At 34.1% G+C, this 18,782-nt stretch overlaps 1 protein-coding gene across 2 annotated transcripts in view; it reads right to left on the bottom strand.

Annotated features, from left to right (window-relative positions):
- Positions 1–174: 174 nt before the first annotated feature.
- Positions 175–18,782, bottom strand: part of PIK3CA (phosphatidylinositol-4,5-bisphosphate 3-kinase catalytic subunit alpha) — a 79,780-nt gene continuing 61,172 nt past the window's right edge. For both annotated transcript variants that reach the window (XM_045788693.2, XM_045788694.2), the window contains exons 10-21: positions 17,125–17,249; positions 16,159–16,240; positions 15,558–15,722; positions 15,253–15,356; positions 13,636–13,807; positions 11,234–11,340; positions 10,592–10,713; positions 9,502–9,580; positions 5,623–5,793; positions 5,010–5,127; positions 4,750–4,901; positions 175–3,722 (exon numbers count right to left, since the gene is read on the bottom strand). In XM_045788693.2, the coding sequence (XP_045644649.1) occupies positions 3,452–3,722; positions 4,750–4,901; positions 5,010–5,127; positions 5,623–5,793; positions 9,502–9,580; positions 10,592–10,713; positions 11,234–11,340; positions 13,636–13,807; positions 15,253–15,356; positions 15,558–15,722; positions 16,159–16,240; positions 17,125–17,249 (1,668 nt within the window). In that variant the 3' untranslated portion in view covers positions 175–3,451. The remainder of the gene's footprint in view (positions 3,723–4,749; positions 4,902–5,009; positions 5,128–5,622; positions 5,794–9,501; positions 9,581–10,591; positions 10,714–11,233; positions 11,341–13,635; positions 13,808–15,252; positions 15,357–15,557; positions 15,723–16,158; positions 16,241–17,124; positions 17,250–18,782) is intronic.

Here is an 18,782-nt window from a genome sequence, read left to right as displayed (position 1 = left end):
CAAATCCAAGTTTATGTGCTGTGAAATTTCCATGGTTCCTTTAAAATAGATAGGCTGCTCATATTTTTTTAATGCTAAATCACTCAATTTTTGATGGAAAAAGAATACAGATGGACTGTGTTTTCCCTAGGTGAAAATTACCAATCCATTGAAAATAAAATCCAAGAGGGTATATACATTCTAATCAAGTCATTGATTATTTTCCTGATTAATAAGAACTACACTTTACACAAAATACTTTATCAGCAGCTGTTTTCATCAAAAAAACCAATATTCATAGTTTCACAGTTGAAAAAATTACACATTAAAATATTTTACAATTCATTGTATATTCACCAGTTTCCCATTTCCTAAAGGGCTTGTAATATAAAGCAGATTAGAAGGGAAAACCTCAAAGTTGATTAACTTGACGCTGAGTTTTACAGAGGACACTAAGAACCACAAAAAGCTTAGGTTCTATCATAAAATAGTGACCAAATTCCATTCTTCTTTAAAAAATCCAATTAGAAACATCTTTTTTTAAAAACCAAATTCTACAATATGATTAACAGATTTCAAATTAACAGCAGTCTAAAAATCTTCAAAATAAATGATTTTGTATACTGAGAATATGATAAAAAGTTAAAACATGATTTTCAGATTATATCTTACTAGAATGTGTTTAAAATTAGGTTTTATTTTCTTTAAACCTGCTTGGTTCCCCCCCCCCCCTCCAAAATAGTCACTGAAGGAACTACTTCTCGAGTGACCAAATGAAACTATAAAGTCAATAGTTAGTTATACCACATTCAATGAAAAGGATGGTTGGCCACAGGAACTGACCAATCCATGGGAAGTGACACACCAAAGTACCTGGAAACGGCTGACCACTGACTTGACAGCCTAGTCACCCCATGTAGCATTCGAGTCAATTTTTGGTTCTTTGCCTTCTGAGCACTACCTGACCCTTTTTTCTTATTTTTAATGTTACTTGCTTAAGCTCTGATGGGATTCATTTAAAATTCGCTTTGCTTTTAGCTAGATCGCTTAATCTGCAGTCTTTGTAAAATTTGTCTACACTTCTTCAAATAGAATTAACTTGGTTGTAATAACTGTTGAAAATAAATGGATGAAATAAGCTATGTGGCTGTGTTTTAATGGTGGAGAGGTCCCAGGGGAAGGGGACTAGCTGGACTGATGTGAGACATGCAAAAATCATGTAACTTTCGTGCAAGGAAGCTTCAAAGCTTTTTTGGCACTCGGGTAAAACGCTGTTCTCTTAACAGTTTCCACCATCAGAGTTTCAGATTTGTACCATTTCATTGAGTTTTCCTGTAATTAATCCCTGATATAGAAAAGACTGGGATGTTAGTATGTATTAACTGAATATATCTAAAAGGCACAAAATGTTAAAGAAGTTTTAATAAGTTATGAAATCTACATCTGCAAAAGAATCTATTTGGCTTCCTGCTTAAAATGGGAGTTTAAATTCTTCTTAACTATTCCAAGACAGTTTACAGAAATAAGTTCCCCTAATCCTCAAATTAATTTTTCTTGTTGGCAATATTATATACATGCTTTAGTGAAGTACCTAAGTCTCCAATAATTAGGCCCTTTAAGGGCTCTAAAATAGCCAAATATTAAGAGTATTTGTATTAGAGTCCCTTGTTTACTATTCAAGACTTCTATTATAGGTAACTGATTTCATAAACGAATATCGTTAAGTGATGCTGTTTTACTAGAGTATATAATGTGCATTTTTTAAATAAAGTTGTATTCCAATAATATGCCTAATCTAGAAAACTGTCAGTAAATTATTGCACTTTTCTGGTGTGGCACCTGGACATTTGCTAAAGCTATTTCCTAGGGCATTAATCATTCATTTCAAATACTGAGTAAAATATCAGATTCTAGAGTGATGACTAGCGTTAGCCCCTACACCTTGGGTTAATGTTTTCCAAAGTGTTTAAGAATGTATCCTGTACTCAAATGCAATTTAATAAAGTTGGACAGTGAGCCCTAATTGCTTGGAAATGGGACATGATCTTAAAATGGTTTAAGGTCCTACTTTTATTATCCAGATATTGCATAAATAGCCTAAAAAGGTAAAAAGTTCATGGTTTCGATTCCCCCATATTATAAAGTATTATTCATGAGCATACCTCGGTAGAGGGTTTGAAGCAATCAGGAAGATATTCTATTGTGTTAATTTTGGTAACTAGTTTCATGACTGAGGCATTACCAACTATAAAAGAAGATGGAAAATGGGGGAGTCATATGAAAACAGAAAGAAATAAAACGAAAGAGGATGAACTTAAATCTGTTCTCCTTATGCAGTTATATACTAGTCATTGGTATAAATGGGATAGTGCCTGAGCCTCACCCACAGACCAAGAGGAAAGCTGACCATGCTGCTACGAACAATAAAAAATTTGGGGTGCAAAACAATGCATGACTATGGGACAGATCATGTAAATAAAGAATATATATTAATGATAGTTTCTATAATATAAATAGCCTTTAATAAAAAAAATAATCTTTTTAATAACATTAATACTCACTTCTATTTTCTGGAAACATGCATGAAAAATGTATTCAATTCAATTGCAAAAGGAGAAAAAAAAATCAACCTATGGTGAATACTGTACAATTCTGGAGCAAGAACTAGTCTTGCTCATTCTTTCTTTCTGATGATTATTGTACTTTGTGGGAGCCCAGAATTTCCCTGGGAAATAAGAATCAGATTCTTGTAAATACTGTCCAGAAAAAAACCCAAAAACACCACCTTATTAACAGGTCTCATTTGTGACTGCTTCCAAAACTTTGCAGATAAGACCCCAAATCGTCAAAAGGTTTGATTTATTAAAAAGGAAAAGTCTCTGGTGAAATCTCAAGAGTCCCTTCCACCCCAAGCATTTTTTCTTCATTAAACAAGGAGTCAAAAAACCCACTTCAAACTATAAATTGAACAGCAATGGAAAAATAAGAAATCTTCATTATTTTCTAATCTCAGTGTAATTTAACACCAAACTTCAGTTTCCTTGGACCAATGCAATATTAGACTTTTTGTGTCCACAATTTCAAAACATAGAACATTTGCAAGACAAAGAAAGAACATCATTCTTTTTCCTTCTCCATCATTTCTATATATTTTGGGGTTTTTTTGTTTTGTTTTCTTTTTTAAAAAAAGATACAAACAATCTTCAAAGTTTACCTTTTTGGACTTAAGGCATAACATGAAATTGCGCATTATTCTAAAGCTTAATTTTGAAATGAACTAGTTTAGTGCTCTCAAACCCTGTTTGCGTTTACATTATTTAAATTATATAGTATTTTATTTCTGTTCTTGTGTAACTTCTAATGCTGTTCATGGATTGTGCAATTCCTATGCAATCAGTCTTTGCCTGTTGACAGTTATTAACAGTGCAGTATAGAATCCAGATAATGAGCTTTCGGTTTCTCAGTTATCATTTCAGTTCAAAGCATGCTGCTTAATTGTGTGGAAGATCCAATCCATTTTTGTTGTCCAGCCACCATGATGTGCATCATTCATTTGTTTCATGAAATATTCCAAAGCCTCTTGTTCAGTTTTATCTAAAGCTAGGGTCTTTCGAATGTATGCAATATCATCAAAAGATTGTAGTTCTGGCATTCCAGAGCCAAGCATCATTGAGAAAAGATTTATGAAGAGATTGGCATGCTGCCGAATAGCTAGATAAGCCTTGTAACACATCTCCTGAAACCTACAAGTAATAAGAACAGTTGGATCAGTACGGAGCACATGGGGTTAATACCTTCAGGTCTTTGCTCAAACGTCACATCATTAGAGAGGCCTTCTTGGGCAAACCTATAAAAAATAGCATTCCTCTCCCCACTCCCCTTGCCAACACTTTCTGTTCTCTTCGCCCCATGCTAGAATGTAAACTCTGTGAGTCCATAAGGATTCTGTTTACTGCTTTATCACCAGCGCCTCAGAATAATGCCTGGTACATCAGCAGTTTACTAAGGATTTATTAAATGTAAGAAATGGTCCATACTAAAGCCTTTGGGATTTAGGCTAGGGGCAGGACAGAGTTGCAGATAAAATTAATTTTATACAAGGTTTTTGAAAGTACTTTAAGGTTTAGGTTTAAGATAGACTGATGATATATCAGAAGGTGGCCAGAAAAATTTTAAATAAATGTAATTACAGTTGACTGATTTCCTCAAATTGTAGGACTAAAAAATGTTGTCTTAAGCACTATACATTATTTATCAGTATAGAGAAGGTGTAGTCCAATTATTTAAACGGCAGTAAATAAAAACTTCTAATATATTAAGAAGTTTAAGAATCACTTTCTTAGGCCTTAATTAACTAAATAAATCATTTCAGGCCTTCATTAACTTAATAAATTGGTTTTTCTCCAATTTTCTTCATAACATTGCACAATAAATAAATACATTAAAATACTCAGGCCAGAATGTTAATAAAACGTATTTTAAGTTGCTTGAAAAATATTATTTTGATAGAACAGCAAGAATTCTGCACTTCGTATTTTTTCTTTCTTTCTTTTTTTTAAAGATTTTATTCATTTATTTGACAGAGATAGAGACAGCCAGCGAGAGAGGGAACACAAGCAGGGGGAGTGGGAGAGGAAGAAGCAGGATCCCAGCGGAGGAGCCTGATGTGGGGCTCAATCCCAGAACGCCGGGACCACGCCCTGAGCCGAAGGCAGACGCCCAACGACTGAGCCACCCAGGTGCCCCGTATTTTTGATTTCTTGAACTTACCTCTCAAATTCTCTTGTCTTTGTGCATTCCTGGGCTCCTTTACTAATCACTATTAAGAAATCTTGTGTCAAAACAAATGGCACACGTTCCCGTTTATAACCAAATTTTTTCTTCTTGTGATCCAAAAAGTGTCCAAAATCTATATGAAACAGCTTTCAAAAATAAAGAATTATATTATAGCTTGACAAATGCAGAAATACAGTATCCCAAATTAATAAATTTAAGAACGCCAAAACATTTTAAAAAGAGAAAGCTATTACTTGTCCATCATCTTTAACCATGATGTTACTATTGTGACGATCTCCAATGCCCAGTATGAAAGTAGCAACACAATATCCAGCACATGAACGTGTGAACAGGTCAATGGCTGCATCGTATCTGCAAAGAAGAAACAAACACCCGATGAGTAGTGTGTTAATACAGAGTAATCCCGTCCAAATTGGAAAAGATGGTCAAAGTCTATACTGAAGAGTGAAAACAATCACTGACATTAAGAGGAGGAAGTAATTATGTCCAAAGATTTGTGTTAGAAAGGACATTTCTGGATATTCTCTGACTAAAGTATAAGTCTTATAATGGTGAAAAAATACTGAAGGTGTCATGAAAAGATTTTTCTTCGAATCATTTTAACAATGAACTAGAAGTAAATTTTGAAATGTTCAATGTTGACCTTGAAAAAAAAGAATAAGCAAGAAGAAGAACACATTTAGATATCTAAAACTGGATGTATAAAGTTGAGTATATAGGGTTTCTCCAAAATTACAAGTAATTCTGATCGAACACAAACTCTCAAATTTTTCAAAAGGTGAGCATATTTTTTTTTTTCTAACAAAACCTTAGATTGACATAGGAAGAAGGGAATAACAGACTCACATTTCTCCTTTGTTCTTGTCTTTGAGCCACTGGTGGAGTGTGTGGCTGTTGAACTGCAGAGCGCCTTTCAGGCCACCTTTGCACTGAATCTGCATAATCGTGTGCGAGTTTCGCACCACCTCGATAAGTCCCACACAGTCACCGATTGACAGACAACCATAAGGTAACATTCTGAAAAGGATCAAGACATTTGCAATTAAGTGATGGAATTTCAAAACAGCAAATATTTTAATAGGCTAAAACAGGGATAATCTTTGTGTAAATCTGTCATGCATGACCTTTATTCCTTTAACTTTGGTTTTCTTTTAAAATTAGAAAAATACTAGAAAAATCCTCAAGATTATCTGCCATTGTGTGTTATAAGCTTCAACTGAGAAAGCACCTAATTGTATAAGAGACAAGCACTAAGATTATTGTGGCAATTAAAATTTTATAAACCTTTATGACTTTAAAAATATGGGTGAATTTCAGTTTGTTCAGCTGACATCTAAATACTTTAGGGCAGCAGTTCTCAAATTTTTGGTCTCAGGATTCCTTTACACTCTTAAAAATTACTGAGATCCCAAAGAGCTTTTATTTATGTGGGTTGTATCTACTGATATTAGCAATTAAAATAGAGAAAATTAAAAAATTAAAGTATTAATTCATTTAAAAATAACAAACTATTATGTGGTAATATAAATAACATCTTTTATGAAACAAAGAACTTTATATTAAAAAAACAATTCTTGGGGCCCCTGGGTGGATAAGTTGGTTAAGCATCTGACTCCTGGTTTCAGGTCAGGTCATGATCTCAGGGTTGTGGGGCTCTGTGCTCAACAGAGTCTGCTTCAGATTCTCTCTCCCTCTCCCTCTACCCTCACTCTCTCAAATAAATAAATAAATAAAATCTTTAAAAAAGAATCCTGGTTTCGGGTCAGGTCATGATCTCAGGGTCGTGGGGCTCCGTGCTCAAGAGTCTGCTTCAGATTCTCTCTCCCTCTGCCCTCACTCTCTCTCAAATAAATAAATAAAATCTTTAAAAAAGAAATTCTTAGTAAGAAGAGTGACACTTTCCCATATTTTCAAATTTCTTTAATGTCTGGCTTCATAGTACTGAGCTGGATTTCATATACACTTCAATTGTATTCAATCTAATGCAATGTTTTAATTGAAGCCTATGAAGAAATTCTGGCCTTGTACCATTATGCAGGTAGAAAAAGGGAGTACTGTAATAGCCTTTTCAGATAATTGTAGATATTTTTCTTTGATACTATTCCAAAACTTCAAAAAAGGTAGTTTCTCAAGTTGCAATACAGAATGTGAAACCATATCAATAAACTTGTCATACTCTGTTATGTTAAAATCCATTAGTCTATCTCGCCTCTGAATGGAACTTTTACCCATATGTGACTTTATCATATCCTGCATTGGTCATTTGGAAGATATTAGTTCACTGAGTTCCAAAGATCTTTCAGATGGTGACACTTTTCATTATACCAACTAAAAAAAAAATCACAATTGTTAATATTACCACTGATCTCATCAGAAAAGTCTTTACTTTGGGGGAGCGCTTATGCTTACAGTGGTACATACAAGTTTTTCCAAATTCTAATTTTTGCTTGAAAGCTCAAATTTGATCTTTGACAACATATCCTGTCAGTTGTTCACCTTCAAGAGATAGGTTCATATCATTCATTTTCAAGAAAATGTCTGCCAAATACCCATGTCTCAATAACCAGAGCTTATCTATTAGTTCTTTTTTTTTTTCTTAAGATTGTATTTATTTATCTGAGAGACAGAGAGTGAGAGAGAGATCATGAGCAGGGGGGAAGGGCAGAGGGAGAAGCAGACTCCCTGCTGAGCAGGGAGCCCAATGCGGGACTCGATTCCAGGACCCTGGGATCATGACCTGAGCCAAAGGCAGATGCCTAACCGACTGAGCCATTCAGGTGCCCTATTAGTTATTCTTTAAGTAAAAATGGTGTTCCATGAAAAAAGCAGCTAGTATGGCTTGCAACTCTAAAAACGCACAAACATCTTTACTTGATAAAACCATACTTGGGTATGCAGCAGAAGTGCTATATGGGGACTTCCCATTCATCACAGGGTAGCAAAAAGGACATGTAGTCAAGGGAGGTGTGAGCAGTTAAAGACACAATGAGAAAAACATCCCAACTGGCACATAAGTACTAATGTATGGTTTTTCTTGCTTTGTTATTCTCATAAACTACTGCCCATGCTTTCCATACTTCTTAAGTTCCTAAAAGAGTAATAGTCTATACTTATTTTCATTTTCTCAATTCCATGTAGCATAACTTCTATGCCTACCACTCTACTGACTCAAATCTTCTTACAGTTAACCATGAATCATCAAATCTAAAGGCTTTTTCATAGTCCTTATGCTCTTATATCCCCGGAAGAACCTGACACCATAAACTGTGAATCTCTCCCCTCTTTTGGGTTCTGCGAATTACTCACTCTGGTCTACCTATCCCTTTGACCATTTCTTTTATGGAATCTTTTCTTCTACCTGCCCTGGTAAATGTGAGAATTTCTTAAGCTTGTACTCCTGCTCATTCTCTCTTACTTTTTATTTTATTACTGTTGAACATGCTCATAGTTTAAAGAGTCACACAGTCCTATAAGGCTTGTGACATAACAAAACAAAACAAGCAGAGAATCCAAGTTTTGGCAAGAATAAATAAAAATGCTCTGACTTTTGTAAAATAAATTTTTTATTTAAAATCAAAATAAAAATTTTTACCTAAATTACTTAAGTTAAAAAAATTTAGAAAATATTCTAAGACTTAAAAACTTTTTGAAGATCCAGCTTACTTTCCAATGATCTAGCTTAACTTTAAATGCTTTTTAGCACAGTCACTAATTTACAATTAAATATTGTAATTATCAGAGTTATATAGTTAAATCCTTTACTCTGTCTAGTTCTGCATTCTCTTTTGTTTTGTACTTTCCTGGGGGCAGTGGTAGTAACGGCATGTGTATCTCTCAGACACAGAAAATTATACCAAAAGAGGAAGCTTGATCCGTGTAACAGTTTTGGGAAAGCAGAGGGGACTAAGCAAAGAATCAGGAGTTAAAAATTTCAAGTTGATGACCTAATTTTGTGCTTTAGCAAATTACTTGACATGTCCATTTTTCTTCTTTGCAACAAGACGATTCTACTATATGTTACTGATATATTTTTACATACTAGTTATCAGTCTTTACGACGCATACAAACAGACCCTAATCTGCTGTGCTGCTGCCGCGAGAGTTGACCCCTATGCCCACTTACAGGCAAAAACTCTTTTGAAGAGAGTGGCCTTTGCTGGAATGACTCTAGATTTGCAAAGAGATGAGAAAGAGAAGGGAACACTGTGAGAAACAGAAATGTCAAGGACAAGATGAAGCATGACAGAAAACTTAGACACAATTGTAGAAGGTTGGGCAGAAACCAACAGAATGGCAAAAGCTTTAAGATGAGTTCTTTTCATAAAGTTTGCTGTCAAACGGATTCAAGATTACAGGCTATATAAAGTTTTAAAATTAGAAAATTTATATTATGAAAGACACTTTCTTTTAACCTCTTAACTTCTGAATGAAAATAGGGGGCTTTTGTGTCTCCTATGTTCTGTCCTAAAAAGTGACACTCCAGACACAGTTGCAGTCTTTGCCAACTTACTAGAGATAGCTCTTCTTGCCTAGCTGAATCTCTTAGCTCTTCTACATTAAGGAAAAGGAAGACAAATGGAAGTAGCGTAATCAACTAGTATTAATTACTACTCTCTACATTTCTTCGTAGATACATGCCCCTTTATGCTTTATAACCGATGTTTACTAATAGTTAACTTTTTCAGGATAACTTTCAACATATATGTTGCCTTACTGGTTACCTACCGAAGATCAAGACCTTGATTTTGCCAGATATTTTCCATAATGCGAATTATTTGAAGTGTTAGCATATCTTGCCGTAAATCTGCAATTCAAATAATATGTATCACCACCTAATGCCATAAATGCAAACTTGAATGTCATGTCATCACGTTGCTTTCAAACAGAAAATAAATACAGCTATCTTTACTTTTCAAATTAATCTATAAGAAGCAATATTTTGATTTTTTTTTCATTTAATCTAGTTTTATCTGTATTAACTCAAATTCATACAAAATTATCAAACACTTTTAAATTTGGATACTATTCTTTTGGATAGAGAAAACAGAGACAAAACAAACATTTATGTTAATTATGTTTTAGGAGACAATATATGCATATTGTTCTGACATACTAAAATATCTTGATTCTTTAACCCATTTCTAAAGTATCTGCATAAACCCATCTGTATAACAATGTAGGATAAGCTAGCACGTATTTCACAAAAATTTTAAATTAAAACATTTAAAGTACTTATTTTTTTGAATCCTTAAATTTGAACCTGTGTATAAATATTGGGGTTAACAGGATTCAGTGCTGAAATGTCATTTCCCAATGGAAACCCATCAATGATTCTCCCCTTGCTTCCTGCCACAGGCTGTTTTCCAAGTACATTAGGACCTTCTTTTATATGATTTCTTAGCAGACTACACCTTTCTTTTGTACCATATTATAATTTTATTTTTGTAATTATTGTTGAATGTCTTCTTCCTGCTAGACTATAAACTTTTAGAGGGCAGGGACTCTGTTTTTATTCTTACAATTTGATGGCCTACCACATCAAATATTTATGGAATGAATGGCTACTCACACAGCTAAGTAAATTATAGTTAGAAACTTCTTTCAGGCCTTTCGATTCTAAATTTAGTATTTCTTTTCTTTTTAATAATTATATATACATTTGCTAAAGGTTAAGACATCTGTTTTTAATATTATATATTTTACCACATGCATATTCCTTAAATGGCTTTCGATAGTCTTCATGGTTCAAAAATACCTTGTGTATAAAAAGATAGCTAAATTCATGCATCATAAGTTCATTAATACTCTTCCTTACCATCCCCATTTTTAAAGATGATCTCATTGTTCTGAAAGAGTAACTCTGACATGATGTCTGGGTTCTCCCAATTCAACCACAGTGGCCTTTTTGCAGAGGACATAATTCGACACTCTTCAAGCCTTTAAAATAGTTAAAAACTTTACTAGGCACCTTGCTTTTTAAATTCTTTTTAACCCTCAAATTTATTAAAATACACAGACAATATAGTTTTTTGAAGTGTTATAAAAATTTAAAACCTTCTCAATTTCATTTATGAATTCATTTCTAAAGGAGCATAAAGAAAAAAGAAATATTAAGCTTAAAACTTTCTTATATAATAGCACATGAATTTTTGACAAACATAGGGGCATGCCACTCGTTTTACAGACAGTACATTTCATTTTTGAAATGAAACCAGAAATTCTGGCCAGAGAAAGTTTTAACCTCTATTATTAAAATAATAAAAACTCATTCTGACCAAATGCAGTTCTGAACTTAAGAAACCCGAACAACTTATTTTGCAAGGTAGGGTAATGGGAGAGGAAAGCATATATAATTGAACATTCTAATTATAATGGACATTTTAACTTTTCTTAAGATTTTCTCCAGGAAGGGTCCTTGTTTAGATATATCAATAAAACTTCCAAAAAGGTACATTACCTGAGATTTCCTAGTTGATGAGCAGGATTTAGAGGAGACAGAAAACCTTGTAGAGCATCCATGAAATCTGGTCGCCGCATCTGCTCAACTAAAAACTTCATCTGTACCTGATAAATGAGCATAATCATGGTTAGAAACTGATTTCATGAAAGGTAAAACTAACTGTTAATCTCTTTTGTATGTTGGAACCTCAGTATTGTAGAGTCCATGAATCCATATCCTGTATTCTGATTAGAAAGGTTTCTATCACACAGAGCAACACACCTCAGGCAGAAGCAAGAGGGGCAGCGCTGTGTGCTGTCCTGTGAGAATTCTGCATGCTGACACAGGCAGTGCTTTGGCTCTAGAGCAGGGCTTGGTCAACTATGGCAGTTTTTGTAAATCAAATTGGACTGGATAGAGCCATGCCCATTCATTTAGATACTGGCTGTTTTCACATTAGAACAGCAGAGTTGATTACAACAGAAACTGCGGGGCCTGTGAAGTCTAAAATAATTACTATCGGGCCTTTCAAAAAAAAGTTTGCTGACCTTTGTTCTAGAAGACAGACTATGGAGATCTCAGGTTAGCTTAGTAACTTTACTTTTAAGCTTTGCAGAAAACAGCATAGTCATGTTCTCTCTATTGACTAAAAAACGTCTAGTAAGGCTAAAGGAAATTGTTTGGAAAAAGACTTAGAGAAACATTTGTTACACTGAGTCGCACAGTATACTCAGGTTCCGGTATGTATGCAGAAACATCTCTTTTTAATCAACTGAAACCGGAGCCCAAACTGCTGAGCAATATCATGCAATAACTGCCATTTTATTTTAGGAAATTTTCATCTATCAAAAATATAAAAGATAAGTGGGGGACAAAAGAGGTTAGAAGCTAGGAATTCATGATAAATTCATTTTCATGCTGTAATTTTAGTAATAGTTTTTTTTTTTCTTTTCTTTTTTGCTATGGATAAGTGAGCAGCTGGAAAATCTAGTTATCACTGACTAGGGCAGCTCTTGCTCATGTAAAAGCAGTTCTTTTTCTATCACTATCAACCCTAATGTTAGCACACTGCTTCCAATGCTTTATCATTGTCACGATAATGCATGAAACCACTCAAAGAAGTTGCTTTTGTTCTTATGGCATTTTCAGTTCCCTATCACAATCCCATTTAAGCCCATAGTAAAGTGAATAATGACTTTCACGTTCCACTGTATCAAAGCCAACCTGCGATATGAAAATTCCACCTAAAAGAAATGCCTATATTTGCAAATTTAACTAATATCTAGTTTCTTTTTTTCTTACCTGTTACAATATAGTAAGTTTTATTCTTTCAAAGCAGTCCAGTTCCCTCTAGCTCATGATTCCAGCATCAGAAACAGTACAATCACTATTACTATTTTTAAAATTTTTTTAGAGAGCAAGTGTGAGCAAGGAGGGGGTGCAGAGGGAGAAAAAGAATCTTAAGCAGGCTCCACACCCAGCGTGGAGCCTGATGCCGGGCTTGATCTCATGACCCTGAGGATCATGACCTGAGCCAAAATCAAGAGTTAGATGCTTAACCAACTAAGCCCCCCAGGCACCCCCCACAATTATATTCTATCATTTATCTGAACTTCTATTTCACAAGTTCAATAAAATCAACTCACCCACTCTATGACATTTAGATTAATACAGTAACTTTCTTTAAAATTTTTTTCATGCAGTATCAATGAAGATGTTGGAAAAATTCATTCGGTACTGCCAATTTACATTCTTTGTACTTGGGGACTAATATACTGGGATTTTTTTTTTTTCCCCATTTCATTAGAGGTGAGGAACGATCTCACTTTTCACTACAGGATGTGGCAGATTGAAAAAGGATAGGAAGGAGGAAGAGGTCATAAAAAAGCCTTACATTTCATATTCCTCAGTTACACTAGGCTAGATTACCGATCACCAGAATGTGTGATAATGTTCACTGCAGGACTAAGAGTCCATTTTAAACTTAGAAATGTACAAATTAATTTCTTTACACTTACTTTCAGGGTCATTACTAAAAAATAAATGACATAAAATAAGGAAAAATAATTTTAAAAGTGAGGGCTGTGTAAAAGAGAAGCGAGGGAAAGAAGAAAGGACTAACATTTACTGGGCACCGCCTGCACTCTGGGGACTGTGATGTGTGCGTCAGTGCACCTCGTGTAATTTAATTCTCACAGCCACACTATGGAGAAAGCATCACTGCCATTTATAAATGAGGACAATGGACCTCAAAGACTAAATAATGTGTCTAACATTACCCAGCCGAGACGCGGTGGCACTTGGATCCAAATCCTGATATGCTGGATTCTAACGCCCACAATCCGCATCTACACCAGCCTCTCAAACCACCCTGCCCACTGCAATGAAGAGTCTCGAAAACAAACTGAAGATTCACATACCTTTTGTGTTTCATCCTTCTTCTCTTGTTTGAGAATGTCAGTTAAGTTAATGAGCTTTTCCATAGCCTCAACTTGCCTATTTAGGTGCTTCAAATACATCCCGCATGCACGACAATAGGACTCCAAAAGGAGGCCAAACCGCTGACTCACCGTTTTATTGTGCATCTCAGATCTAAAAGAGCAGCATAAGATTAAAAAAAAAAAAAAAGACCAAAACACACACACGCATGCACACACACACTGCATTATATATATGGTCTTAAATAAGTACACATATACAGTCTTTTTTAAAAAAGTATGAAAACCCATTTTCAATATCCTATAAATGTTACAATCATACTAACAATAAAATGATTTAAAATCTATCATTTGGAAGCAAAATAATGAAGAATATAAGATAGTTCCTGGAAATGTAAATTTAATAAACTAGCCTTTAGGCCTATTTCAACTACTTTTCATTTACTAATCTTAGCACAAGATCTATTAACTATAGAGAACAAACTGATGGGTTACAGGAGGGGAGGTGGTGGGGGCTGGGTGAAATAGGGACGGGGATTAAGGCGTGCACTTGCTTTAATGATAAGCACTGGGGGTTGTATGGAAGTGTTTAATTATTATATTGTACATATTGTAATATTAATATGTAATACTAATATTATACTGCTTGTTAACTAACTGGAATTTAAATAAGAACTTACAAGGAAAGATATATAAACATGAAACAAATAAATTCAGGACAAAAGTAATAAAATGAATAGGGAAGGAGTGAAGAGTGAGTGAGTACTATTTGACTCTTGTGGCATACATGTCCCTTTTCTATACTGTCTTTGAATTTAAGTTATTTTAAACCTAGCTCTGAGATTCCATTTTGATTCATTTTAACATTTAAAAAATCAAGTTAATTATTAAAAAAATCAAGTTATAAATCTTTCTAAATTTAGAAAACAGTGTATGGCTTATGATCTCAGAGTATTAGATCATATTCTACAAAATACTTTTAATTCTTTTATTTATTTATTTACTTGAGAGAGAGAGGAGAGAGCATGAGAGGGGAGAGAAGAGAGGGTCAGAGGGAGAAGGGGACTCCCCACTGAGCAGGGAGCCCGATGCGGGATGCGGGACTTGGGACTAGGGGATCATGATGTGAGCTGAAGGCAGTTGCTTAGCCAACTGAGCCACCCAGGCGCCAAAATACTTTTAATTTTTAATTAGCTTGTTTTCTAGTAAGAAACTTGGGATTTCTGTCATTATTATTCTGAATTCCAAGGCAGGATTTTTTTTCCCCTTTATTTTGGGTATTTTAATCCACACATACAGTAAAACCAACTGTAATATTAACCAATATCAATCTAGCAAATTTCCCTTTGCTTAAAGTAAAATCAAAGTCTTTAAAAATATTTTAGCTCTCATTTCTGTGTAAAATTCAGTTTTGAATTATACTGCTTATTTAATATTAAAGAGGAAAAGTTGAAGCGAAGCCTACCACTGGTATGATACACTTTCATTATGGAAACTTTTTCAGACAAAAACAACAGTATATAAGTAATATTTATAGATCTGTTAAGAAAGCAAGTAATATATATCTAAAGAATTTAATGGGAAAATAATGTGACTTACTTTAAATGCCAAAAGAAAAAGTGCCCAATCCTTTGATTAGTCAATGCTTTCTTGAGTAAAAATCTCACAAGCAGGTTATCCAAATACTGTTCATATTTTAGGACCTATGTGATTAAACACAAACATAAAAACAATGGTGCATCAATAAGGGTCAATTTTTAAAGAAAATTTTTTAGAAAGTAAGTAGGCACTACTGGTAACTGATTTTTAAAAAAGCATAAAATCAGTAGATAAAGATCCACAGTTTGGATAAAGTTGCATGGATTTAGAATAAAACATTATTTTACTATTTTACATTATTTTACCTGTACTAGCTGAATTAGGTACTGAGAAAGCTTGTCATCTGTTAAATATTTTTCCAAGCACCGGACAGCAAAACCTCGAACCATGGGATCTGGGTAATTACAGTCCAGAAGCTCCATAGCCTGTTCAGGTTTGATTGGAGGCCAATCTTTTACTAAGCAGTACATCTGTTACGGGAAAGACAATAAATCATATTTAAAAAGGAAAGACAGTTGTGAGTGAACGCTCTAAGACATTGTCTTAATTTCTTATTTTACTTTTTTTATAATAATATGTTTTTATTAGATTATGTTAGTCACCATACAGTACATTCCTAGTTTTTGATGTAAAGTTCCATGATTCATTACTTGCGTATAACACCCAGTGCACCATAATTAGTTAAGAGCTCTCCTTATGAATTTGGTGTTTAAAATGTTCAAGTCTAATTAACTGTATCAGAGGAAGTGGTGTGAATGGTATTTTTCTCCACTGTATTATCATTATTAATATAAAACATAGTCTATATCACCTCTTATATTTATGAAGACTCTCTGAGAGAAAACAATTTGAGCGACACCCCACTTTTAGACAACGGTTATTCTGTAATCTCGAACATGCATTTACCTGAGCTACTTCATCTCTAGAATTCCATTTAACGGACAGAAGCAATTTGGGTAGAATTTCAGGGATGGTTACACAATAGTGTCTGTGTGGAAAAGACAAAACAAAACAAAAAACATTCTTGCATGTTATTCAAAAGGCCTAGATATCTAAATTTTCAACTATATAATCTTTCCAAATACTTTCAAAACTTAACATTACTAGTCTTCTTTAAAATCAAAAGAAATCAGCATTTAACACTATAGTTGCATTTTTATGCACATATATACTTAGTTATAATGTCAAGGAAGACAAAACAAAAAATCCAAATGAAAGACAGATACTTTGAAAAAATTATGAATTTATTTCATAACACTATACAGCTCCTTTTATTTACCTACTTACCCAACAGAAACCATGAGAAAAATCGCCACTTCTACTGTAGTCACTGGACAAAATTTATGTTTCAATGGACTTTCTATAGAAATGCACTGCAACTGCTTTATTTAAGTAAACCAGTGTATAATTCCCAAGTAGTGGGTAATTTCTTCATAAATGAAAATAAAGCACTGCACTGTTACTTTGAAGAAGTGTAAGAAAAAAATGGAAGGAACACCTAAAAATTGAAATATCTAGACCAACTACATCACAACTAAATTGATCTAAAGCTACAGGTTTTTTTTTTTTTTTTCGGATCTTGAATTTCATTTAAAAAGCCCCCCAAACCAAATCCTAAAAAAGTCATATCAGGGATTTAGAATTTTAAAAAAGGCTTCAAGGCTTGAAGGTGGAAAGTTAGTACTAATGCAGCATGATTTTCTAGAAATATTGACATTTATCTACAGTTTAAAAAAGAATAATGCTTATAATAAAGTCATGTAAATTATGCTTTATGTACTTTAACAGGTATGGTAGAACCCGCAAGATAAGCCAGAATCAGTTGTTTCTTCTGTAACAGAAGAAACAGGGAATCGCCATCTAAACATTTACCTGTGGCTCCACAGAAAATCTTTCTCTTGCTCAGTGATTTCAGATAGAGGATCTCGGGTACAAATTGCTCGGAGCTGTTCTTTATCATTTTCTCTTAACTCGTTGTCTCTAGCTAATCTGTTACTCTGCAAAAAAAGTAATATCTTATATGATTTCCTTTGCTACATTTTCCCCTGGATTCATGAGTGATCTACAAAAAAAGACAATGGCCAACAACTTTACATTGCTTATTAACTGTTATGAACAGTTTATTCTCATCACAAGCCTTTATTTTCAGGGATAGGGGAGAATCAACTTAAGGCAGTATTTGAGGAACAAATCCAGTACCTTAGTTAACATTACCACCAGCCACAGAACAGTAACTGCCAAAGTGAGTCAGGGACAAGACCAGACTAGGGTACTAGAGGGTAGAAGTGAGTAACTGACTTCTCTTCCTGATGAGGCCCCTTCCTAGTATTCTATTAACTAATCTGCTCATGTTTCTGGAATAATAAGAAATAGTAAAATAATAAAATAAAAATGTAAATTCTTTCATAATCTTTGCTAGAATACATCCTTATAATCACTGCAAGGCTTTCAAATTCAAAAAGTAAAAATAAATAAGAGAAAAAAGGAAAAGAAATACCCCCATTAAAACACAGGACATTAAATGTTTAGAAACTACGGTGAAAACATCATAACCTTTGGTATAATTCCAAGATTCCAAGTAATGTATTTATTCCCTTTAAATACAGATATATTAACTGCATAATGAGTAATTATGAATGTATATTAATATATTATGAAAACAAGTATATATCCCTTAGAATGGGTTACACATATTCACAATGGCTAAAAATGAAAGCAGGCATCCATGCCACTTGGTTTTTATTAACATTTGTTAACATTTTATGAACATTTATATGTTATTAATTTATCCAACAGTATGAAGAAATATTATTGGCACATATCCATCAACAAATATTTATCAAAACATGTACTGTGTGCCTTGTTTTGTTCTTACTGCTGGGGGTCTTAAATAGTAAAAGAACCTGCACTAACAGAGTCCCCGTTATAGTGAAAAATTAAACGAACAAATAAAAAAAATTGGCAAGTTGATATAAATACTTTGGGTGATGTAATGGAGAATGAGAGTGGCTACTTAACACTGGGTGTTTGGAAACGACCTCTGAGAAGGGAATATTTAATTCGTGATCCAAATGACAAGAAAGAACCGCCCACACTAAGATCAGGGAAAAGACCACTGCAGATGGAGGAAACAGTGAAAGTGACCCAAGGAGAGAATGAGTTTGGCGTGAGGGAGGAATAGGAAGAAGATCTGTGAGCCTGAAGCCTGGTGGACGAGGGGAAGAATGATGGGATGTCACGTTCAGAGCACATAAAATTTGCAAGTCAGGGTAAAAGGTCTGGATTTTATTTATGTTTTATAAAGATTATTCTAGGGGCTTTGTAGACTGAGGAAGCACTTAGGAGGCTACTGTAATACTCCAGGTTAGAAATAACAAATACTTAACCCTCGATTCACCAGGAAAAATAGTCATTACCATTTATCATCTCGGTCCAAGGGACTCTTAATATTACTGGCTTATTTTTTAGTTGTTTTCATTTTTAATACAAAATAACTTAAAGGATAAACAACTGTGAAAAAAATTTTGTGA

The sequence above is a fragment of the Ursus americanus genome, chromosome 4 (genome assembly GCF_024610735.1).
Source record: "Ursus americanus isolate L20-20 chromosome 4, mUrsAme1.1.p, whole genome shotgun sequence".
NCBI lineage: Eukaryota > Metazoa > Chordata > Mammalia > Carnivora > Ursidae > Ursus > Ursus americanus.
This window is presented reverse-complemented; position numbering and strand designations above follow the sequence as displayed.